Source organism: Gossypium raimondii, chromosome 10 (genome assembly GCF_025698545.1).
Source record: "Gossypium raimondii isolate GPD5lz chromosome 10, ASM2569854v1, whole genome shotgun sequence".
NCBI classification, from domain to species: domain Eukaryota; kingdom Viridiplantae; phylum Streptophyta; class Magnoliopsida; order Malvales; family Malvaceae; genus Gossypium; species Gossypium raimondii.
In genome coordinates this window covers 34,498,366-34,525,333 of record NC_068574.1, presented here as the reverse complement: position 1 = coordinate 34,525,333, position 26,968 = coordinate 34,498,366, and the positions used below count along the sequence as shown (strand labels likewise).

The window sequence follows — 26,968 nt, the reverse complement described above, 5'->3', positions numbered from 1 at the left end:
GGCATCATTATATCAAGCGCGTTGATCGGCCAAAATCTAAATTATGTTAAAATATAATATTATTATAATGAATACTTCAATTAAAATTTATGAAGTTGATACGGATAATAAAGGTTGAATGTTAAATTTATGTTTATGTCTTTACTTTTTTTAAATATATTTAATTGATACCTGAATTTTCTTTAACTAATTAACATTTGAATTTAAAATTTATTACACATATTAATCCAATTTATTAACATTATTAATTTTTTAAAGATAGCATGTAACTTGCCTGTGAATTTTTCCAAATACTTCGAACAAAAATATACTTCTACTAAACCTTAAAAATATGAGTTCTCTCTGTGAAAACACTGACTTTAAAAAATCCATTACTGAGGAGTTGATTCCTAAGAAAGTTTGATTCAGAGGAGGAGATGATGATACAAATAATAATATGTTGATTAACCCATCTCCAGAAAAGCCTATCTCATGGAGGGATATGCTCGTCGGCCAATCGTCAAAGGATACTTTCAATGATTCGGAAGGAAAAGATGATCTTGATATCTTGGATGGGGACATTCAGAAATTAATTGTGAATGGCGTGCCCTCTATTTCTTTCTCGGATAGGATTCACAAAATCCTTATTCAAGGTATGGAGAACACCGTGATTTTAAAAATTCTTAGTCGTAACATTGGTTTTTCATTTTTGCAGAATAAACTGTACAATCTGTGGAGACCATCAGTGCCTTTACATATGATGGATATAGAAAATGGTTACTTCTTGGTAAAATTTCAGAATAAGTTGGACTATGAAAGGGCACTTCCTCAAGGTCCTTGGATCATCTTTGGTCAATATTTGACGGTTCAAACTTGGACGTTAGCCTTTGACCCTACACAAGCTTACCCAAGTGTTGTGATGGCATGGATTAGATTTCTTGGTTTACCTGGCTATTTATACAATCATAAAATCATCACTGAGATAGGGGAAATGGTTGGAAAAGTGGTTAAATTGGATATTAACACGGATAGCAGGACTAGGGGGCGATTTGCTAGAATGGTTATTTACGTTGGCTTGTAAAAGCCGTTGGTGTCCTATATTTTGATTAATGGTCGTAAGCAGAATGTTGAATATGAATCTTTATCTACAATTTGTTTTCACTGTGGGAGATATGGGCATGTGGAAAACTCTTATCCTTTTAGAAATTCTGAAATCTCTAGTGAAAAGGAGAATGCCCCATCGAAAATGTCATCGGAGATTCAAACACGGCCAAGGCTGGCTCGGAGAAGGAAGACGAAAATTTTGGACCATGGATGATCGTTGAAAGGAAATCAAGGCAAAAAATTAGAGAAAATGTACAAATTTCCTTAGATAACTAATAGAATGAAAAAGAAGGATCTCAATTTAGAGTCCTTAATAATAAGGATATGCACAAAGAGGATTTTGAGGGATTTTTGTCGGATACTAGGCGTTATAAAGGAAAAGAATTTTTTCATGGCAATTTTATTGGGAAAGATTCTGCTACTCTTTATAACGGTCAAATAGAATGGAAAAAAAACAATAATTAAAACAATTTAAAGGAGGTACGCTTGATGGAGGATTGTGGCCCTATTATTAAAGAGAAATGTAGGCTAATTTCGGAGCCCAGCATGTCTATTAATAGTCTGAAGGAAAACTTATATAGCATTAAGAAGCCTGGGCTTTGGGGTCATACCAACTGGCCAGGCCTGGGGAGTTTTGGATCGTTCTGATTTGGACATGGCAGCCCAACACTTTCCTGTTGCTGCTGAAAGGGGCAATCGGTCTAATGCAGCAGTTGATTTGCAAACAGTCCTAGGTGATGGTATGGGTCTCTGATTCAAAGGTGAAGGCTCAATAAATCGGCCGGATTTGGAGGATACAAGGCGGGATAGAAGTGTAGTTTCACTGGATGTTGGAAACCTTGATCCGGTAGACACTCGGCGGTTGTCTTCAATGAAAGCACCCAAACCAAGAAAAATAACAATGTTCATTCCCTAAATAATTTTGGTTTTTCTCCGGTGATTTCCTCTGGTTCAGGTAAAGCTATTAAAAACAAAGGGAGAGGATATGCCAAAAAATAGGCCAAATTGCTTCATGGAAGCAATGCCCGCTTCAAAATCTCGGGAGCCCAGCAAATGCCCTTGAAGGAATTGATGGAGTATCTCGCCGAGAGCATTTCAGCTTTTGCAAATTCTAATCTTGAGGCTGAAATAAGTGTCGAAACTGGTGTGCAGAAAGAGGGAGTTTATGTCCCTGGGCAGTAAGGATTTTTCTTATAGTCATTATTTGTTTTGTTATTTTTTGATAATGTTTTTATCTTAAAATTAGGGGTTTTGTTTACTTTATTTTTATATTATATTTATCTTATTATAGCTTTAAATCTAAAATTTTTTTCATGGAATTGTCAAGAGTGTGCTAGCAGGAATTTTTTACGAGCCTTTTAGGAATACAATATGGAGCACAGGCCTGATATTGTTTGTTTGGTGGAACCGAGAGTGGGTGGTAAAAAGGCTAATCTTATTATTGAAAAACTGGGGTTTAATTATTCACATCGAGTTGAAGCCGTTGGTTTTTCAGGAGGTATATGGGTTGGATGGAAGGAGTTTATCCAAATCCGTATTGTTTGAAACCATCCGTAATTTATTTTCTTACGTGTTGATAATCTTATTCCTAATAATACTTTCTTTATTTCCTTTATTTATGACAGTCCAGATATGTCTAAACGAAAGCTTCTTTGAGAAGGCTTAAAACCTGCTAACCCTAACCTTTCTTTTTCTTGGTTAATTATGGGGGATTTTAATGCTATCTTATCTCCTACAGATAAAAAAAGTCCTATTTTCGTTGGTAAGCATTGCAATTTATTTGGTAATTTTGATGACTCTTGTGAGTTGCAGGATTTGGGGTTTAATGGACCTGCTTTCACTTGGCAAAGAGGTGGTACTTTTGTCAGACTTGTTCGGGCCTTAGTTAATGATGCTTGAGTGTCTGTTTTTCCACAGTACTTTGTCCATCATCTCACTTGTATTAAGTCTTATCATAGGCCCTTCTTACTATCTACTAGACCAGACCTTAACATACCTCAAGGCAGACCTTTCAGGTTTTTAGCGGGATGGACGAAGCATAGTGATTTCTCCAACCTTGTTAAAGAAAGGTGGAATTTTGCAGGTAATATGGTTGAATCTTTAAATAATGTTACCTTTTTTGCTAAAGATTGGAACAGGAATATTTATGGCTTTCTGGGTACTCGTAAGAGAAATCTTATGAGATCGCTCAACAATACTCAAAAAGCCTTGGAGCATTCTTCCTCTACGCATTTAATAGGAAAAGAATTAGAAATTCAGGATGAGTTGGAAAATGTTATTGACCATGAATATTTACTTTGGAGACAAAAGGCTCGCTGTGATTGGCTTCAATTGGGAGACCAGAATACAAATTTTTTTCATAGTTGTACGTTGAGGAGAAGGAAATTCAACCGTATCACAACCCTACGTATTGATAATGGGGAATGGTGTTCAGATCATGACATCCTACAAGCTAAGGCGATGGATTTCTTTGAAGGACTTTATGGAGAGGCTCCCCCTATATTGAGGGATATTCCAAATGTTGGTTTCCCTAGCTTTAATTATTTAGAGATAACTTTTTTGGAGGCTACTATCACTAATGAGGAGATTAAAAGGGCATTTTTTAACATGGCTCCTTTGAAAGCTCCTGGAAGTGATGGTTTCCATGCTCATTTTTTTCAAAGTCAGTGGGATATCCTTGGGAATGATGTATGCCAGTGGGTTAAAGATGTTTTTGCTGGACGTCTGATTGAGCCAGAATTGAACAATACGTTGATTGTTTATGTTCTATTCTCTATAAGTTGGTGATGAAAGTAATTGCAAATCGGTTCAAGGTGATCTTTCCTAAGCTTATCTCCTAATAACAACCTGGGTTCATAGTTGGGCGTAACATTTCTGATAACATTATTTTAGCTCAAGAAGTCAACCATTCTATGCGATGCAATTGGAAAGGAAGGAAGTGGATGGCTATTAAGTTAGATTTGGAGAAAGCCTACGACAGAGTTAGTTGGGAATTTATAAGTGCTTCTTTCAATGCGCTGGAATCCCTGTCTTCTTACAGAATGTAATCATGTCAGTTATTTCTTCCTCTTCTATGCAAATTCTATGGAATGGAGTGCCTACTCAAAAGTTCAAACCTAAGAGAGGAATTCGTCAAGGTTGTCCTTTATCACCTTATCTATTTGTGCTTTGCATGGAATGGTTAAGGCATTTTATTCGGAAAGAAATAGGATCTGAAAAATGGGCCCCAATTCATCTTTCTCGCATAGGTCCTTCAGTTTCTCATTTGTTCTTTGCAGATGACTTAGTGATCTTCTGTAAAGCTCAGCTTGACCAAGCTCGATTACTGGATAGCATCCTAACTCAGTTCTGTGAGATTTCGGGTCACCAAATCAGTGTTAGGAAAAGCAACATATTCTTTTCTAAAGATATTAAAGCTGATGTTCGTAATCAAATTAACCAGCTTTTTGGTTTTCAAGAAGTCTGAAATCTTGGCACCTATTTAAGTGTTCCTCTTTTGCAGGATAGGATTATCAAGAGTACTCTAAGCTTTATTGTGGATAAGGTGAGAAAGAAATTGCAGAGTTGGGATGCCAGGAAGTTATCTGTTGCAGGAAAAATCACTTTGGCTCAATCGATACTCCTTTCCATACCTAATTACTTCATGCAGTCCTTGATGATTCGGAAAGGTGTTAGTGCTGACATTGAAAGATTGTTTAGATAGTTTATTTCGGGCAGTACTGATGGGCATCCTAAAATGTCTTTAGTAGGTTGGAATTCCATTTGTCAACCGAGGGCTTGGGGAGGTCTTGGCTTCAGACATTTGGAAGATCAAAATTCATCTTTCCTTATGAAGATTCGCTTTAATCTAGTGTCTAAAAGTAATGCACTTTGGGTTCGTGTTCTTCGTGCCAAGTATGGTTGGAAAGATCAGTTCCTAGATTCTATTAGTAGAAGCCAATGTTCTCATTTATGAAGGGCACTCTCTAAGATATGGCCGCTTCTTAGAGAAAATATTGCATGGTATATTGGAGATAGTGCTAATGCTCGATGTTGGAAAGATCCTTGGATTTCAGGTATAGGCCCTTTAATCTCAAAAATTCCTTCTTTTGCTAACCTTGATTTGGATTGTTGTGCTAGGGAGATGGTCAATTCTAATGGTAGCTGAAAGTTGGACTTGTTTCATGTATGGGTGACTGAATATATAATCAATAGAATCATTAGCATTCCTCCTCCACACCCCAACTCTGGTTCGGATAGAGTTATATGGGCTCGGTCAGCGTCTGGTGTCTTCTCAGTTTGCAGTGTCTCTTGATCTTTGAAAGAGGATTCTTGGAATTCTCAGGAGGAATATTGGAAGATTGTTTGGAAATATCCGGGTCTTCAGAGAGTAAGAGCCTTTCTTTGGCTTGCTTTCAAACAAAGACTTCTTACAAATTCGGAACGAGCTAGACGGGGAATCAGTCATTGCAGCTCCTGTACTATATGTGGTCATGACCTTGAGGATTTGGCGCATGTTTTCAGAGATTGTCCTCCCGCGAAAGATGTGTAAAGGCTTGTGATTCTAGATCAATTAAAACAAAGGTTTTTCTCTGTCTCTTTTCAGGATTGGCTTACTTAACCTTTGTTTTCATGAAAGATTTCAGGATTGTGGTCTTATTTGGTCCTGCCGGTTTAGATTAGTCACTTGGCGTATATGGAAGAATAGGAACCTATTTATCTTCCAACACATATCATGGACAGCATCTGAAGTGGTAAAGGTCTCTAGTTGCTGGGGCCGTCACTACGACTCTCATGTTGGAGATCACATTAATAACAAGCAGGGATCTAATTTGACGGTCAATTCAGATGATACTTGGGTGTATTTATCCACTAATTGGGTTGTGGCCAAAGATTCTGGTTATGCTACAACAAGAGGCGTAGCTCGTGATTGGGATGGAAATTGGATAGTGGGATTTAATCGATTCTTAGGCGTGTGCTCTCCGTTTGAGGCTGAATTCTGGGGCATTCTAGATGGGATCCTGATTTTATTTAATAAGGGCTATAGACGAATCATTATTATGACAGATAATCTTGAAGTTGCCCAGATCTTGATTGATATGGATTTGGAAGACTCAAGGATTACTGTGCTTCAAAGAACTCATCACATCTTGCAATCAAAAGGAGAGTGGAGGATTAAGCATATCCAAGAAATCAGAATTTGGTAGCGGATTGTCTTGCTAAACTCCGTCTAAGTTGGAAATCAAGCTTACAAGTTATTGATGAGGCTATTTTAGATTTACTGCAAGTGGATAAAATGAATGATTGTTTTATGTAATTGATGTTTTTCATTTCACCAATATATATATATATATATATATATATATATATATATATATATATATATATATATATATATATATATTCTACTTCTTCCACCATTTGATGGTGAAATAAATATTTAAGTTCTAATTCAACGAATTTCTTTATCTTCTTTTGAAGAATTCATTAATCCATTTTTAAAACGGTAGTTACCTGCATGTGAGTAGGAAAATATCTCATTATGGCATCTTTTTACATTATCAATATCCTAACTGACAAAGGGAAAGAAATGTCTTACAATGTAGAAGAACTAAAATGAAAATTTTCTATTAAGCCTCTTTATTATATAAACTAATGACACCCATGTCACATGCATATGTGATCTCTTGTTTCTCAATTCCTCCATGTTTTTCCTGCTTATTGGCCGCTTCAGACTTTGGCTCCATTCATAACCTGAATTTAATTTCATTTCTATACTCTCTCTCTCTCTCTCTCTCTGTATATATATATATATATATATCTGCATTTCAGGCCCCGGTTTCGAAGGCTCTTTTCAGCACCCAGCAGAAAAGTTCAATTGCTTCAGGTTGATATAGAAAGAAAAAGGAAACTAAACCAGATCAAGTTTTTATTTTTCCCTGGTAAGGAAAGATGAATCCTTATGGAAGAGTTAAAGAAGAGTTTCCAGGAGCAAGCTCTTCATATCCAGCTGGTATGCCTTCTATGGTTACCGCTCAACCAATGAAAGGACTCCATGATGCAGGTCCTCCTCCTTTCCTCACAAAAACATATGATATTATTGATGATTCAAGCACCAATAACATCATCTCTTGGGGTAGAGCCAACAATAGTTTCATTGTATGGGATCCCCAGGCATTTTCCATGACTCTTTTGCCTAGATTCTTCAAGCACAACAATTTCTCAAGCTTCGTCAGGCAACTCAATACCTACGTAAGTAAATGCTATATCTATTTGCTCTTGGGTTAACCTTTCTATCCAGCTTACGATGTTCCTTTATTGCAAAATAAAATGAAATAAAATTGCTTTGATTAGTTTCTGAAACTGTACATGTTTCTTTAGATGTGACTTAAACCGTATTCATGAAAGAGCTAGATTGTTTATTTTATTTGTATATTTTTTCCCGAGTACTGACTTATCTGTTTGGATGGAGATTTAACTGGTACATTTTTTTTCCTTATTGTTTGATAAGGTTACTAGTTGTGGACATTTTTGTTTGATTACTAGTTAGGAAATGGAAAGTGCAGAAATCATATTATATAAACCATACATTTATTCCACTATATTATGATGCTTTAGCATCTGCAATCTGCCGCATTAGAATAATTATATTTTATGGAAGCTAGATTTGTCAGTTTAAAGTAAATAGATGTCGTGCTCTTTCCTTTTCTTCAGTTTTGGAATTGGTATTTGTCAATTAAGAATAAAGACTTGGTTGATGTAGGGGTTTAGAAAGGTTGATACAGATAGGTGGGAGTTTGGTAATGAAAAGTTTCATAGAGGGCAAAGGCATTTGCTTAAGAATATTAGGAGGAGAAAGACACATCAACCTCAGGCTTCACAGTCTGCTTTAGATCATTGTGTTGAAGTTGGGAGGTTTGGTCTTGATGGAGAGATTGATAGGTTAAGGCGTGACAAGCAGGTTTTAATGGTGGAACTGGTGAAACTTAGACAGCAACAGCAGAACACAAGAACTTGCCTGCTAACAGTGGAAGAAAGACTAAGAAAGACTGAGATGAAACAGCAGCAAATGATGAGTTTCTTGGCCAAAGCCATGCAGAATCCAAGCTTTGTTCAGCAACTAATCCAACAAAATGATAGAAGTAATGAACTTGAGGAAGCAATCACCAAGAAGAGACAGCGGCGGATCGATCAAAGGTCCATGGATGTCGAAACTAGTGAAATTTTAGGAGTCAAAATTGAATCTGAGGGCTACGGTGTTGCTGACTTTGAAGTTACTGAGCTAGATAAACTTGTTATGAACTTGCAGAGACTGACGGGGAGCCAAAACAATATAGAACTTGAGCATGTGGAAGAAAGCAAAGATCATGGAAGTAAAGGTAAAAGCCTTGATGAAGGGTTTTGGGATGATTTAATGGATGGTGATACTCATGATATTGATCAAGAAATATCAGTTTTAGATGTCGAAGAAGAAGATGAGCAATATGTAGATGTTTTAGTTGAGCAACTGCGTTATTTGGGTTCCAGTTCCAAGTAGATAAGATGCTAAGATCACTTGTGAGTTTCGTATCTAACTTTTGATGACTTAAAAACCAGATCCATAGCTACGATCTAACAGTTTCATTACTGGCTTCTTTATCAGGGCTCAAATGATGCCAAACCCAAGTAAAATTTTCTGGTTGGCTTGGCTTGTTGAATTTATCTTTCACATTGACAAAAAGAATGTAATGCTTATAGCTTGATTGAATTGAAGTAATAATGTTTTGACTGATCAAAACAATTACAGGGTTATTCTTGGTGTTCCTGTTGTGTTCTCCATTTATATCCCATTCTCTTTCCTTACGTATATTTTAGCCATTTTATGCAGTTGTTGGAACTTGGTAAGACCTTCATTGAGTATAACAACATTAATGATGTTAAGGTTTATTGCGCTTTTGAAATATATAATTTTGTATATTTTGTTTTAGTTTTGAGAAAAATAAATTAAGTATGAAAATATATTTTGAATGGATAAGTGGAGAAAAAACTTGAAGAAAAGCTAAGTTGTCATTAGTTAAGAACTCTACACATTTATATTTATCGATGGAAATCTTATCTAAATAATATCCTAATTATAATATTTTTGATCGTCTTGATGTATGGTACGAACAAAAGATGCTATTAGTAACTTTCAAGCTTAAATAAAAATTTTAGAAATAATGCTTTAAAATTTTAAAACCATTTAAAAATTTTTTGTCTATGATTGGAGGTGTCTGGGGTCAAGTGCGAGCTTTGGGGTGCTCAGAACGACCAAAGCAATGGAAGTGGCCTTGTCCTGAGGCTAGGTATCAGTACTTGTACCCAAGGTATCGATACCTAAGCTTGTTACTGTCGTAATTTAGTTACTATCCAGCTATGTTATGATAACAATAGGTTTGGTACCGGAATCTAGGTTCCCTAAGGCAAAAAATGGTTCCAAAAACACTTAAAACTATCCCCAACCAACACCATATGGTACCAATAAGTCTCAAATAATTTTGAACACATTAAAATGACTCTTAGACTCATATTCATTCATAAAAACATGTTCAACATTTTCAAGAAAAAAAAAACTATATCTTATCATTCATCGAATTAAAACCAAATCATACAAACTTGTTATTGAATGACACTCAACCTATGTACATGCCATGCTATAGGAGACAATAACTAAGTACTAATATATACTCTTCAACTTTGCAAAGGAGATGGAAACTTCCAAAACGGAGGTGACTTCACAAAATCCACAACGAATCTATGCGCAAGAAACAATGGCACATTAAGCATAAATGCTTAGCAAGCAATCAAAGAAGATACTCATCTTACCTTGAGGGCTCATAAGAGGTTATTTCACATTATAAATAAAATTATAATGAGCATAGTTCAAGTTCTCATATCATAAATTTCATGAATTCAAATTCCTTTTTAATTAGATTGATTTATAAAATTCATTCCTCACTTTTTTTAATTTCATAGCTTCATGGTTCAATATTATCTTATACTTAAAATTGCATTCAATAAAGTCATTTTTAACCCTTGGAATTCATTTCACAATTCATGTTTAAATCAATATTTTTCATATTTTATAATTTGATTCTTGTATAACATGCAACCCTTAATAAACACTTGTAAAAGAAGACTTGTGTACATGGTAATCATCCATAACACTTTAGGAAGCACATGAGTGTTGGCTCGAAGGCATCATACAACATCATTCCTAAAACACCTAAAGGCTTATGAGAGAAAACAATGCACCACACCATGATACGCCTAAATGCAAGGCTTGAAGGCAATATAAAGCACACATAAGTGCGACACCTCCTAAGAAAAAATAGAATTCCATATCTATTCCTTATTAGCATGTCAATCGTATCCTAAATACTTCTCTAATTTTACTATGGAAAGTTTAATTAGCAATTTGATTGGGACACATGTGGAACATGATCACAAGTTTGCTAAAGTCATAGATTTGCCTTAAGGCTCTAGACGAAGGAAATGAAACTTGGAGTTTGTCACAATCTGAAATGCAATAATCCAAGTTAGATCTAATAATCAAAAGGGCATAAACTAAGATAAGCAATTAAGATAGGAAAAAAATAAGGAAATCAAATCAAATTAAAAATCTTAAGAGAAAGTCCAATTCGGCTATGGAGTGACTTGTTCTTGATGAGTTCTAGTTGAATTAGGGCTACTAATATGAGAAAACAAAGAGTTAAGAACATATTTGAACAATAAAGCAAAGAACCGAAAGAAAACACAAGATAATCAGAAAAGAACATTTAGCCAATAAAGAATACATGAAAACTGTCCAAATATTTATATCGGGCTTTCATATTTTTTTAGAGGATTGTCCAAAGATAGCAAAAGAAAGAGAATAATATATGAGAAATGTTTCTTATGCTTCGGTAGTAGGAAGTCTCATGTATGCTATGTTATACACACATCCGGATATTTGTTTTGCAATAGGGTTGGTGAGTCGATAGTAGGCGAATCTTGGTCTAAGACACTGGCAAACAGTTAAGCATATACTTAAGTATTTACGAAGAATGAAGGAGTAACAACCCACCTAGTGAATTCTTGACTATTTAAGTGTCGATATAAAAGTAAGGCTTAAGGGTAAGTTTCAAGTACCCAATGTTAGGACTCGATTAAGTGTAAGGACTTTCATAATGCACCAGTGATGCCTTAGTCTGGCGGACTCTAAACAAAAATAAAGGAACCCATGGTTAACTCTAATGTGTACAACGTATAGGATATTATGAAAGAACAAAGTTTGTGACTAACTCTGAAGAAAGGTAAGTACAACAAATCAAGGAGTGTTGGTAAGAATACATATATGTGTAAGGCACATAGTATAAAGAAGTACTTTGGCGAAGTAGTGTTCACCCAAAAGCCTTTTTTGGCGTATAGAATGGATGGACTCTAACATGAAAACAAATAGATAAGGACTCCCTATCAAGTTACGACGATAAGTGAAATAGAAGTGGTAATACGAAAGGAATGGTTATAAGGTTTGAGTCCACGCCAATGATATATTACATCCAGTGACCAATGGGGTCCCATGGCAACTAAGTTGAGAGGAAAGGTGGTTATGAATTAACCGAACATAAACTAGAAAGGTTAAGGGCTAAAGGAGTAATCGAGTAAGTTCTTAGAGGTGGCAGATTTTGATAAGGCCACTCGGTTTAACAAGTTCCCATGGAGACTTAGGTTGAGTTAAATGGACACTTCGGTTGAGTTAAGAAGAATGTTATCTTCTCCACCCTTCTTCCTCTGAAATTATTTAAGATCTGAACTAAAGAAAGATAGAAACATTATTCTAAGCTGAGTTAGGACTCCTGGATATCTCTAGTGATTTTCTTCACTATAAGGTACATTTCGTGACTTTGTTTGTCAAGGAAACATAGATCTGTAAGTATGATTGAGGAAACATGGCTTTGAGAGATGTCTAGATTTAAAATGATGATAATGGTTACCTGAATGAGTTTTAACGAAGTGTTTCTATTCTACAAGGTAGAGGAGGTTGTAGCATTCTAATGAATAATGGATCTGAAGGATAAGCTGCTCTTTGAGGTCATCAGGTGAGTCCCTAAACTAGCTCATGCATGTATAAAATGCCTACTAAAAACTTTAATGATAAGTAACCAAATCGTGAAATAAAACTGGTGAAATAAGATATGATGACTTTGATGAGGAACATAAGATTTATGAACTTGCATGTATGGAAAACATGAAGTCTCGTGGTCAAAGTATGAAACATGAACCTTGAAGTTAAAGTATGCTTGTGTTTAGATAATGGAAATGTATTAATGTGTTTGAAAGGTCTGGATGTGTCTATCATGAGTAAGTTAAAATATGATGAAGTTCATGAAAGATGGGTCCAAGTATGAAGAGTTTGTGTTTGTTTCCAGATTCGTCAAAGGGGTCCGTTGGGACTAAAAACACGAATCTTTAAAAGGACAAGTCCATGGTCATGGCACTAAAGAAGACTATTTCGTGTAAGACTGTAATTGGTGGGTTGTGACATCATATAGGGAAAATTAAAAAAGGTTATTACCTAATGTGGGTCTCTGTGTGTCCTAGGACGATGAAGGAAAAACCTCACTAATTGTGAGTCTAGGAAAATCCCTATCACCTAAATCACTAGGAGAAGGAAAACCTTTGTGGTGAGTACCTAATATAAAGGATAGCCTTTGTGGAACAACTCTAGATAGGAAAGCCTTTGTGGCAAGTACTGGATATAAATGATAGTCTTTGTGGCCAGTACTGGATATAAAGAATAGCCTTTATGGCACAACTCTGGACAAGAAAGCCTTTGTGGCGAGTACTAAATGTAAAGGCCAACCTTTGTGGAAAAACTCTAGACAAGATAGCCTTTGTGGCAGCCTATGTTTAAGAATGCCTTTGTGGCGATCTCTGTCAAAGGAAAGCCTCTGTGGCTACCTTCGTAAAAGAAGCCTTCGTAGTGCAACCTAAGGGCAGGATGCCTTGGTGGCAACTCTGTAAAGGAAAGCCCTTGTGGTGAGTATAAAGGAAGCCTTTGCATCTATTTAAATGAGGGAATTCTTTCATGGCAAAATTTTAAATGAATGGCGTGTAAGGAATTAAAAAAGAATGGCATGAATGGTCCTTTAAAGGCAAAGTAAAGATAAGACTTTGAGTATAGTAAGTGTAAGAGATGACGTATGAGACAAGTAGAAAGAACTAAGCATCTAATAAACTCTTAAAGAAAGGCATTGTATGTAAATGAATTGGAAAACTCTGTGTAACAGCCCGTTTTTAGTGAAATCAGAATAGTGGTTTTGGGACCACAAATTCGACGTCAAAAAATTTATTTTATTATTATTTTATTTCCTACAGCATGATTGTAGTACCGTATAAAAATTTCGTTAAGAAATTTTACCGTTTACATGCTCAATTTGATAAATAGGACTAAATCGCATAAAGTGCAAATGTTGAGTTCTAGTAGCTAAAGATATTAAATAGCTATAGAACATTTTAAGTCCTTATATGGTAATTAGACCATAAATGGTGATGGTGGAAGTACATGGTTTGGTATAAGTGTAATTAGTGATGTTTTTAAAGGTTATTTAAGTGAATGGTAAATAATGATAAAAACTAATGAAATAAAATAAGCTATCATCTTTTACTCTTCATCATCAACCGAAATTAAAAGATAAAAGAAGCCATTGTTGAAGCTAGGGTTCGGCCATGCTTGTTTTGCTTGATTGGTAAGATATTTTGTCCCGTTTTTAATGATTTCTATGTTTTCAGGATCATTGTAGCTTAATCTAGCTAGCCCAGGGACTAATTTATGGAACTGTTAAACTATTAGGGTTTTTCCAGTAATGAAAGTGCATGATTTTTGATGATTCATGGAAGAAAATGATTATTTGTTGTTAGATAAACAACTTTTGTTAAGTGATTTTTGGTGAAATTGTTAAATAGGGATTAAATTAAAAAATGAAAAAGTTTACATGGTGAAATTGTAAAATAAATGAAATATAGCGCTTTCTAGGGACCTAAGATATTTGGCTATAGTGGTTTGTGGTGAAATTGCATAAATTTTCACTTTTATGAGCTAGGGACTAAATTGCAAGAAATTAAAAGTTAGAGGAAAAATGATAATTTTGCCAAAAATATGGTTTTGGATTAAATTAAATTAAATTAAATACATATTGAATTGAGTTAAATTTATCCGTATAGATCAAGAGAGACCTCGTAGGCTTTATATCGGGGCAAAGAGAAAGTCTTAGATTAATCACCTCTGTGTCTACGTATACTCGTCGAGCTAAGTTCGTGTAATTAAATTGTACATATACGTTTTCAAATGAAATATACTTGTGTTGTAAATTGCTATACATATACACTGGTTGCTTATCCAATGACATACGATGATTACCGAGCCCCGTTTGAACCTTAGGAATTCATAGGATACAAATGAAATGTCATTAGGGTTTACATGATTCGGGTGCTAGTCCTGAACGTCCTACCGATGGTTGAGGTCTAGCATGTGTTACGGATACTCCACAGCTCGCATGAGTAGTATAGTGTAGCTACGTTCCGACCCACAGCTCGTGTAAACATGCCCATATTCACAGCTTGTGTGAGTATTCTGATTTACAGCTCGTGTGAGCATACATGTACAGGATTTGACGGATTACAGTTATATGATTTATCACACTATGTGTGAGCTATCTTGGGTATCCAATGGTATTTTAAATGGTTCAATGGGCATTATTTTGACACGAAATGGTATGAGTTCGATATGAACTAAGACAGGGATCCATGTGAATTACATTGAACTGATGTTACATGATATTGAACATTGAAATGGATGGTATATGAATTTTTTACATGTATAAATGTTGTGTTCATCCATTATTAATTTGTTTATGATGCGTACTTATATGGCTAACATGTTTGGTGTACATGTTTAGGCTTTGGCCAAATGTGTTGGATTATGCCATGTTTATCTTACCTATTATATGATTAAATGGTAAGCCATGTTTTATGTTATATGAACTTACTAAGTTTATATGCATACTCTATGTTATTTTTCATATCTTATAGTGTATCGGAAGCTCGTTCGGGTTGGAAGCTTGTCGGAGCTGTATCACACTATCCATAAGGTCTTTTAGTACTTTCGGTTGTTTTGATTTTGGTTATAATGGCGTGTATAGGTATATTGGCAAATGTGAGCTTATGTGTTTTGGTTGTTGATATGGCCATTTTACTTGGCTTGTGTTTTGGCATTTTGTTATTGAAATGACATATTTTGGTATCTATATAAGTAGCCTTAAAATAGTTGATGTTTGGTTTAATATGTTTGAATGATGGAAGATGAAATGATAGTAATGAATATGCATATTATATATGTCATGTGCCTTGTTTGGAAATGTGGTGAATTGGTACTTTGTTGTGAATGGCATTTATGAATGTTGATGCTAGTAGTTGAATGACATGTTTAGTACCATTTAGTGTGTTTTTGTAAGTAAATTCAATGGTATGTATTGATGCAAATATGCATAGAAGTTGATTGTTTATTTTGGCCAAATTGAATACATGGTTGTACATGTTTTGTTGTAGTTATTTGAAGTGCCTATGAGCATATTGGTTGTATGTTATTATACCTTATGTATATAGCTTGATTATGCATGATTTTGGTGCCTTGTTATGGTTTGTATATATATGCAATTTTGGGTGTCAGTACATGCCAAGATGGGTGACAAAAATGGCTTGTAAAATGGCCAATTTTCGTTCACACAGGTAGAGACACGGGCGTGTGTCTCAGCCGTGTGTAAGACACGGCTAGGCGACACGGCCATGTGTCCCCTGTAGCTTCCAAAGAGTTGCAAGTTAAGCTATTACATGACCTAACACACGACCTGGCACACGAGTGTGTGAGGTTATTTCGAAGGGTACACGGACTAGCATAGGGGCGTGTGGCTTGGCCGTGTGAACCAAGTCAGTGAGTTACACGGGCACGGACATGGGCTAGGACACGGTTGTGTGTCCCTACTTTGAATGCCCACACGGCCTGGCCATACTGCCGTGTGACCCCTGCAGTGTTGAAAATTTTCACTATTTTCTAAAAAATTCTATGAGTTTCTGATTTAGTCCCGACTTGTTTCTAATATATTTTTAGGGCCTCAATGGCTCGTTTAAAGGAGAATATGTATGATTTGTATTGTTTTTTTTAATATGATTATTGTTATGATTTGAAATGTTTAAGAATTGTATTTGTTTGAAGGGAAATTTTCGGTAATGCTCTGTAACCTTATTTCAGCGAAGGATACGGGTTAGGGGTGTTACACTTTGCATAGTAACAAGAAATGAATAGTGAAGCTAGAGTGCGCCAGAATAGGTGGTGAATCCGAGATGTATGTTATAGGCATGTATAGATAGTACCCTTAAGTAAGAAAGATCAGGGCGAACTCTGTGTTAAGTAATGGGTGTAGTCTACCTCGCCCGAAAGTTGTGGAAAAATCAGTAAGTATGAAATGAGGTCTTAAGTCTATTAATAAGGTAAATTACATGGTTAAGGACAATGTAAAGATAAGAATTCAGAAGGGACATAGAAAGTGAAGAATATGTAGTATTCTCAAAGGAAAGAAACGATCATTTGAGTTTGGACTTTGAACCTGAAACTTAATTGAGTGAAGGCTTAATGAATATGAAAGGAAGATAAGTCCTTAAAGGAATAGAAAGGAAGACAATGGTAAAAAATAGAAAGCAGTAGTTATAGTCTGTTAACTGCAATCTCAGTGAAGTAACCACCAGAAGGAATAAGGAAAAGTCACGGGACACATGAAGGCACGCTAAGCAATCATCACATTCTGATATGACGAAATAGGTATTTAAGGATTATCTCACTAAGTTCTTATGAACTTACTAATGTTATTTCCTGTTTTAGGTTATAAGGGAGTATGCGCTGAGGAACGATGCTAGGGCTATGCCAAAAAGAAAGTGGCGTGATGGGTTATTGTGCATACAGAGGAAGCTAAGCAGCATGCTTAAGTCTGAGCATAAGTTGTTTAAGTATCATTCACTGTATTTATAGTAGATTGAGAGATAAAATAGGGAATATTGAAATTTATTAATGTGAATTGTACATGTAAACCATACAATGTACACCCATAAGAGACTATTTTGTATTCATAGATAAAACTCGTACATGAACTAAAAGTTAAGTTACATCTGTAATAGGGTGTAATGTCTAACACTCGGATCCAGTAAATCAGATCGAGTGGTGGGCATTACAGAGGGGTTATATGCTTATGTATTCTGGAGGAGATCTCACTCCTATTGGTTATATCGATTCTTACTTCCAAATGTGTCGAGATTCGAGGAAATCAACATTGGTTTGTGTCTTTATCCTAAACGACAAGTCCATAGTATGGAAAAGTTTTGAGCAAGGTTGTACTGCCGACTCTACTATGGAGGTCGAATATGTGGCTGCTTCAAAAGAAACAAAAGAAGCAATATGGCTTTAGAAGTTCTTTACAGATCTTTAAGTCGTCCCTAGTAAGGAAAAAGCTATCACACTATATTGTGATAACAATGCGACAATAGCTAACACCAAGGAAACTAAAAGCCACAGGAGGACAAAACACATTGATAGAAAGTATCACATCATAAATGAGGTAGTAGCAAACTGAATAGTGGATGTAGTCAAGGTTGTATCAAAGGAAAACCTTGCTGACCCGTTTACCATGTAACACCTTATATCCGAATCGATCACTGGGTCCGGATACTAAGTGTCACAATTAACTCGAATTACTTAACTAAATTTCTAATCTGTGTTACTTCCAAACTTAGACAATACCAAATTATACGCTCGTTTTTCTTACCATTCAAATTTATTCAATCCCTTGAAAAACATCAAATTTCAAAATTTAAACTTCCAACATGGTCCATATCATACTAATAATAAGATCTTACAATCATCCTACCTTATTAAGCATGAATAATTATTTACAATAACTTGAAACTTAAGTCTTTATTACAAATTTACTCAATTAGTCCCCGAGGCATGGCCTCTAAGGGTGCCCCTCTAAATACATGAAACAACTACCACGCCCTTCACGAAATTCTGGCGATATTTGGCTTGGTCCCACCACATGATCCCCAAGTCATTCATTTACCCTGCATACAAGGCAGTAGATTTATAAGTTCAAATGAACTTAGTGAGATCTTGTACATCAAAATTCATAGAAAACTCTTAAATTTTAGGGAAAGTAGGATTTCATGTGCAGAATTAAAACTCCTTGTGTTTCGTAGGAGATTCCATAAATTCACTAGCGTAACCAATGCCTTGCTTTCTCTGAGCTAACCGTTGGTGAACATATCCACTTATCTAGCCATAAATATGCTCTTCCAAATAACAATTTCTTATGGGACTTGACTCAGTCCAGCTTCATCTCAGACTCCCATTTTACCTTTCTTTATTTAAATCCTTAAATATAACTATATATGTGTATATACAGATCGAGAACTACTATTGCTATTGGCAGAATTGCAATTACCTACACCACATCGGTGACTCCTGACCCTGATCCATTCATTCCACGCTGAACTAAACATAAGTTTACCACATTACCCCGATGATTAACTTCTTTTGACTTAGCCCTTGTATAGCCCTTCCGTAAAGAAGACCCAATGCGCCATCCTCATTTGCGGTCTTGAATACGAGATTTGTGTAACATCCCAATTCTGGCGGATTAAAGGTTATGGCATGTAGTTTTAAAATAGTTTGTGTAGTGAAGTAGTATCCGCCCAAGTACTTCTTTTGGCGTATAGGATAGGCGTTTTCCAAGCGATGTTTAAGTTAATTATGGTTCTATGTCATGTTAATTGGAATATGATTACAACTATAACACCCCTATCCCGTATCCGCCCCCGGATTAGGGTTACGAGGTATTACCAAACAAAAAATAGTTCATCACGATCATTTATTAAAATTCATACACGAAACTATAATGACTTCTTTACAATAGTTATCAAAATTCAAACAGCAACCATTCACTCATTCATATATGTCAAATTCATATATATATAGCACATAACCAATTAATTCAAACATGCCTTATTAATCATATCACGAATACGAACCATGCTTCAAATTCCATCAACTCAATATACTCCATTCAATCAAAATTTTTGAACCATATGTACATCACTTTTTGGTATTTGACTACCTAATTTAAACCAATCATATTTTATTCCATATATCAATCACATATATCACCTCATTCTTTAGTATACATCTATTTCAATGACTAATTAATATACGAACCATTTTATATACCTATGCACTTTCACATAACAAGTTAAAACAAATTATATTATACCATTTATTAGTTATCCAAATATTATTCATTAGCAAACATTAACAAATGGATAAATATAATCTTTATACATTACCAAATATCAAAATTTCATGCCTATCAAAATGAACCAAATACCATAGTCGAATAAAACTATGCATCATATATATATATGTATATCATAATTTATCTCACCTAATGATCAAAGCAATTTTCATCATTTACAAAACAACTTACAAGGCAATTTATACATCAAAACATAGGTTATTAACAAGTCACACCAAATATCCAAATTCACATGGCATAGCATAGTCATCACATAGCAAATACAAACATATACCAATATTAACATTTAACCGAACAACTAACCACATAAATATATCCAATTTGCGAATCGGAAGATAGATTATAGACATCATTTATTATTTATCAATGCACAAAATAAGCTAATTTAAATAGTCAAAGTACTTCCAACAATTACATAACATTTGAATACCTAAATCATATACTTTATTTACCATATAAAATCGTACCTAAATAACCGATGCTCAATCAATATATATATGTATTCATCATTTACCTCATTACTCAAACCAAAACATATAACCATGAAACATACTTCCCAAACTGAACTTTTACCATAACTGAATATATATACAAACATTAGCATCATTATCAAGCCATTTTCGCATGGCTACAAATATACAGATCAAAACGAACCATATCGAAACTAGCCTATACATGCCATAAGTCAAAAGTATAAACTTTTAAAATACCGAAATAGTGATTGATAGTGTGACGATGTTCCTGGATGATCCCCGAACTCGAGCTAGCTTTCAAAATCTATAAAACAATGAAAAGACACACAAAGTAAGCTTTGGAATCTTAGTAAGTCATAAGTAAATAAACTTATAACACATGAAGTAAATATAACCAACTCTTCAATGAAAAATCATGGCTAATCACATGTATAAATATCACATTCCTCATCCAACTCACTTGTTAATGATTCATAAGCATCACTTACCTTAACCTTTCAATTTTCATATAACATCATACATATCTGAATTGATTACTCATTCTCATAGTCATCCACTTCTCAATATTTCCTGTTGAACCGTTCGGAATTGATAAGGATACTCGGATAGTACATAAAGCTCGTACAATGCCATATCCTAGATATGGTCTTACATGTTATAATATTTCGATGCCACTGTCCCAGACAGGGTCTTACACTAAATCATATATGATGCAATGTCCCAGACATGGTCTTACATGAAATCACACCTCAGAGTCCTAATGTCACGACATACGTATCCTATACTATTCCTATTGTTCGTACGGGGCTTTCGGATGTCGTAATTCTGTTGATACTTTCTCGTATTCAAATATTCAGCAACCAAAGCAATTCAATAACGAATAAACATATATAAATCAATTTAAAGGTATTTATTTGCATATGAACTTACCTAGTATATATGATGAACAGATCGGATCGACTACTCGCCAACTTTCGATTTCCCCCGATCTAAATCTAATTTCTTTCTTTCTTGATCTACATGAATTCAAATTTAGCTCATTTAATCACCTATTCATTCAATTTCACTCAAAAATATCTATTTGGAAATTTTTGCACTTTAGCCCCTAAAGTTTCACATTTATTCAATTTAGTCTCTATTTCACAAAATCACAAATTACACAAAAGTTCAATACACCCATGCTTAGCTGAATTTATTAGAGGTCCCTAGCAGCGCAAAATTTGCATTTATTTCACATTTCAACCACTCAATTTACACATTTCTCAATTTAATCCTTAATAAGTATTTTTATAAAAAAATCACTTAGTAAAACATGATAATCTAACATCAAATATTTATTTTTCATCATCAAACAACAAAAACATCAAGCTATCATCAATGGCAACTCACAAATTCATCAACCAATCCAAAAATTAAGGCATGGGCTAGTTAGAATACGAAGCAACAATCACAAAAACATAGAAATCATTAAAATCGAGCTCAAAACATACCTTAATCAATAGCAACAATGGCCTTTCTTCTTTTGATTCTTCGTGAGAATGATGAGAAAATAAGCTTAAAAATTGTTTTTGTTTTATTTATTATACATTAATACATAGTTTACCATTTTACCATTGGTTATTAAATCATTTAATCATCAAGTATAAGGCCATTAATGTCCATTAATCTTATCAATGGCATAATAACACCATAAGGACATTTGGTTTAATAAACCATAGCAAATAGACACTCTTAACTTATAACATGCTACTTTTTCATTTTACGCGAGTTAGTCCTTTTCTCAAATTAAGCATCCGAACAATAAATTTATTTCACAAAAAAATCACACATATATAATCGCATGCTGTAAACATCAAAAATAATATTAAAATAATTTTACAACCTCGAATTTGTGCTTCCAAAACCATTGTTCCTATTTAGCTAAAATCGGGTTGTTACAACAACAAAGTAAAAAGGTAGTTATGGTATGAGTTCACGCCAGAAGTAAAGTGCGCTTATATGTCTGAAGTAATGTTCAAGTTACGATACAAGTTAATCTAGTTAGGAGCCAATCGGATTGAGTAATTGGGTATTTAAAACATTTGATTTTCATTTATTTCACCCTCAGATTTTGTAGGCCATTATGAAAGACAAACTCTAAATTTAGGTGACACATGTTAAGCTCTTATAAGTGAAATTTGACTATTTATATATGTGTATGAGCTTAGATTTAGACGGTTGTTCTTTTTCTTCCTTTTTCTAAATTACTACTATCTGGTTCTTTTTGGAACCAAACGCAACGCATTTCTTTCTTTTTTAAGCATGAAGTTGTAATTCTACATGTTAAACTCCAAAAGAGTAATCTGTAAAGAAAATACGAGTAGTAGAATGAATGTATGAGACTCTGCATGGTGGTTGTCAGTGTTTGAGATGTAAAGAATTGTTTTTGAGTGAGTCTTTGACGATGTTCCTATGTTCTATTAGTAGTGGTTGCTGCAGTTTCATGTTGGATGTTGAGTCTAGAGTTCAAGCTGCTGTACGTGAGTGTCAAGTAAGTTTTTATGCTGACTCTTGCATGTATACTGTTCATACCGAAGCATATCTGTAGGAAAATTGATCAAACTATGAATCTGAAATCTAGAAAATTATAGTATGAATAAGATATGTATGTGATTATATGAATGATTACTTTAGAATATTTGTGACATTATGAATGTCTGCTAAGGATAGTACATATAATTTGTATGGAATTTGATAAGTTCAAGTATGTGATGGGTGTTGTATGAGTACTTTGATGTTGAAGTTTGGCTAGATACATATGTTTGGAATGTATGCTATGATATGTGTGTTCTTTGGGGTGTATGTTGAGGAATTAAAGTGTTGGGCTTAGATTGTGTTAGTGCATGAAAAGTTTGTAAATGAATCTGTGTCTGATCACTGCAGGACAGAAAACATGAACTCTGATATTTAACTCTAAAGGAAAAGTCCATTGTCATGACAAACTCTTAAAAATGAACTAATGAATGGAGATTTCCCAATGTAGTACTCTATGTGTCCTAGGACGATGATGGGAAAAACCTCACGTAATGTGAGTTTAGGAAATCCATTGTAACACCCCATACCGCCTGGACGCCAAGCCGAATATCGACATGCCACACCACCGTCTCGCTACTTGTTCATCTAAAATGACATGTTATTTCTCATGCATATTTTTTTCCGATTAATAATACCATAGCTTTATCATTAACTATAAACCATACATTCACTTTTTGTTGATAAACCATGCCAAGAATTCATAAAATAACAGAACATAGGTATTAATCATGCATTAGGACCATTCTTCAAAATTTCCCAAAAATGTTATGTAGGTATCGATACAGCCTCTATGGTATCGATAGCACCAGAAAAATTGATACCAAACTAGCATTTTGTTTCTCGCCAAATTTTGAAACATCAAAAAATATCGGTGCCTTTTGTGAGGTATCGATACTCGAGAAAAGGTATCGATACCAAATTGGTATTTTGACTCTCTGTACTTTCAAAAATATAGGCGTATCGTTTTAAAAACCCTAACATATAAGAGCATTTAAATCATTCAAACTTAAAGTGGACTCTATCACCACTCATCAGATACACGGATCTCTATTACACCACACATAGACTCGTAGAGTCAATCATATCCCGTAAGCGAAGCATATAGCTAACACTCTCCAACACACCACACATGCATATCCCGATGAATAGAGCTTAGCTCACATTGTCTTATCTCTCCAACATTGTCATTAGGCCTCGGCGCCCTATATATCACAACACACATAGGTGAGTACTCACAATCCTATGGCATGCCAACTATATCCAACGGTCTCATTAAGTCACAACGCCAAAGTATCCATATTAATATTACATATTTACGTACTGATTTTCCGCACATATTCGTTGCATGTTCACATTATTAACACAATGTAATCTCTATAATAAGGCATAAGAACATACCCTCGTATTTACCGTCACATGACATGAATAATATACTCTCATATTCACTTCCACAACAGTCAACATAAACTCATAGCACATATCATAGCATCTCATATGTTTATGATTTTACAAATTCACAAACAAACATATCTCACATTTAATCATAGGTGTGAGAACACTTACACTAGGAATTTAGAGGAGGGGTTTAAGCTAGCTCTAAATTCCCAAATACATAACGAATCATCCACGAGCAGCGATTCTAAAACACTCATCGAAATATTCACTTTTGCTGAAAAACTGAAAGCTTAGACAAGTTTCCCTTTGCCCTTATATCTACTCATTGAAGGTCCTACCGACTTTGACACTTCAACAAGACAAGCCACACATATATCTAGTCAACAACCAGTCAATAACTCACCTAAAATAGCCACAAACACAAGCCTAGGCTACACTCTTTTCTAACCAAAACCTTTAGCACGACAAACTTAAAATTCGAATAACTGAGTCTACACTTAATCTTTTTGTATGAAATGAATTCCATTCATCTAGATATTCATCTACAACTAATTCTCAACCTTCAAACTACACAAAACTACATTTTTTAAGGTATCAAAATTCATTACAACAAAAATTCATTAAAACCCGAGAAATCCTTGACGAAACTTCAACGTTGCTTTAGAAAGCTTCTAATTAGATTAAAAATAATTGAAAAACACTTTAAAACCAAGTTTTTATCCACAAAATCAAAATTCACCATTAAAGACCCAATTTTCGGCTTTTACCTAAAACATGCATTTTAATGGCTAAAAATTTAATTTAAAGAATCGACTAACGTTTAAATCTAAGAGGAAAATGATTGATTGCCTTGAGTGCAAGAAAATCGAGCTTTGACTCAAACCTGGAAAAACACACATTTCGGAGAAGATGATGAAGATAGTGGAATTCTTGGGTGATTTTCTTAGTTTTAATGGAGTTTAAGGCTCAAAGGTGTTAGGATTCAAAGAGAATTAGGAATGAATATCAAAAGCAAGTGGGAGGGATATAGGAGAGCAAGAAACGACAAGCAAATGAGAAGAAAAACTTTCATGAAATAAAACTGGGAATGGGATGTTTATTAAGTTGATTTTGAAAAATTGGTTTAATTACTTCATAAAGACTCATAGCTTTGAACTTTTTACAAATCAGTCCCTTTTCTAAAATTAATGACAATGAAAACTCGTTTCCAAAAATTAACTTAACTTTATGAAAACCATTGTCAAAAACATTATCAAGTACCAACCTTACGAAATTCCAAGCTCATATAGGTTAAAATTCCTAAAATACCCCTAAAACTCCTAGGCCTCATTTTGGGGTGTGACAACTCTCCCTCACTAAAAGAATTTCGTCCTCAATATTACCTGAGCTAAACAAGTAAGGATATTGATGTCTCATTGCTTCCTCAGCTTCCCATGTAGCCTCTTTTGTTTTGTGATTGCACCACAAAACATTAACCAACAGAACTCTCTTATTTCACAAAACCTTCTTTTCACGAGCTAGAATGTCAACCGGTTCTTCCTCATAAGTAAGACCAATTCAGACCTCAATCTCTTCAATTGACACAACATGCAACGGATCTAAGCAATACTTCTATAGCATAGATACATGGAAAACATCATGAATTCTCTCAAGTTTTGGTAGTAACTTGAGTCGATAAGCTACTGGTTCAATCCTCTCAACAACTTCATAAGGCATACATTGGACTTTATTTACCCTTTCTTCCAAACCTTAAAACTTTTTTCCATGGGGAAACATTCAAAAACACCTTATCGCCAACTTGAAACTCGATATCTATGTAACACCCCTAACCCGTATCCGTCACCAGATTAGGGTTACAGAGCATTACCGTATAAATGGAACATCAAAACATACATTTCATATATCATTGAAAACATATTACAATACATTAATTCATATACATATCATCCCTTAATCGAGCCCTTGAGGCCCTAGAAACACCTTAGAAACAATTTGAGACCCAATCGAAAACATTTGGAAAGTTTAAGAAAAAGTTAGAAAAATTTCACTACAGGGGTCACTCGGCCATGTGCCTCACACGGCTGAGACACATGTCCGTGTCTCAAGCCATGTAACCTTCGAACTAGGGACACATGGTCGTGTCCCAAATCGTGTCCTCAACCGTGTAACTCTCTGAGTAGGATCACATGGCTGTGTCCTATGCCCGCGTTCCAGCCCGTGTAACTCTCGAAATAGCCCTACACACCCGTGTGCTAAGGTGTGTAACTAACTGACTTGCATGCAATAGAACCTAAAGGGGACACACAACCGTGTCGCCAGGCCATGTGTCACATATGATTGAGTCACACGCCCGTGTCCTAGGCTGTGTGGACATGAATTTACCCAAAATCAAGCCATTTTCAACACCAAATCATGCACAAACCTATAGGTCTTTTGTGCACCTAATCAAGACATCAAAACATTATTAAAACTCACATGAAAGGAAAATTTCAATAGTTCAAAATTAATCAACCAATATGACATACAAGGCACCTCAAATGCAAACATCCAAAACTTACCAAAACATGCATATGTTACCACTTACTATTCATCAACTACTAGTTCCAAGAACTTATTAAACATACAACATAAGGTAGCTCAAAAACACAAACCAGCAAATGATATTAATAAACCATTCTCATTCATTATCAAAAGTGACCAAAAGTACTTTCTAAAGCAAGCATTATACCTATTATGCATACATGACACTAAAACACAAACACATTTAGTTATTATTTACATATTCATCAAACACCACAAATTCAACTCTATAAGTTTATACATGACACTACCCTAGGAGATACAAAAACTACCAATATCGATGGATAGTGTGAGTGGAAGTTTTGATCTGTCCAAAATGTCAGTAGCGATGATCTACAAAAAAAAAATCCACAAGAACAAATAAGCTTATAGAGCTTAGTAAGAACATAATATATCATTTAATCTAACAATAATTGAATACGATTCATATATTATTCAATTTAGAGCTACCAGAGTCTAATTAGGGCACAA

General features: G+C 34.8%; 3 protein-coding genes across 4 annotated transcripts; all 3 read left to right on the top strand.

Annotated features, from left to right (window-relative positions):
- The first annotated feature begins 436 nt into the window (after positions 1 to 436).
- Positions 437 to 1,060, top strand: LOC105775449 (uncharacterized). The gene has a single exon (XM_012597961.1). It carries the CDS (start codon positions 437 to 439, stop codon positions 1,058 to 1,060), a length of 624 nt encoding a protein of 207 aa, XP_012453415.1.
- A 4,045-nt stretch (positions 1,061 to 5,105) lies between these two features.
- Positions 5,106 to 6,269, top strand: LOC128033952 (uncharacterized). The gene is made up of 3 exons (XM_052622452.1): positions 5,106 to 5,138; positions 5,408 to 5,610; positions 5,702 to 6,269. The coding sequence occupies exons 1-3, from the start codon at positions 5,106 to 5,108 to the stop codon at positions 6,267 to 6,269; spliced, it is 804 nt and encodes a 267-aa protein (XP_052478412.1).
- A 225-nt stretch (positions 6,270 to 6,494) lies between these two features.
- LOC105774934 (heat stress transcription factor A-6b) lies at positions 6,495 to 8,853 on the top strand. 2 transcript variants are annotated; one of them, XM_052621892.1, is made up of 2 exons: positions 6,495 to 7,314; positions 8,024 to 8,853. In XM_052621892.1, exons 1-2 carry the CDS (start codon positions 7,015 to 7,017, stop codon positions 8,597 to 8,599), a joined length of 876 nt encoding a protein of 291 aa, XP_052477852.1. In that variant the 5' UTR covers positions 6,495 to 7,014; the 3' UTR covers positions 8,600 to 8,853. The 2 variants fall into 2 exon arrangements, with proteins under 2 accessions (XP_052477852.1, XP_012452954.1); XM_012597500.2 differs by having other exon boundaries at positions 7,826 to 8,853.
- The last annotated feature ends 18,115 nt before the right edge of the window (positions 8,854 to 26,968 follow it).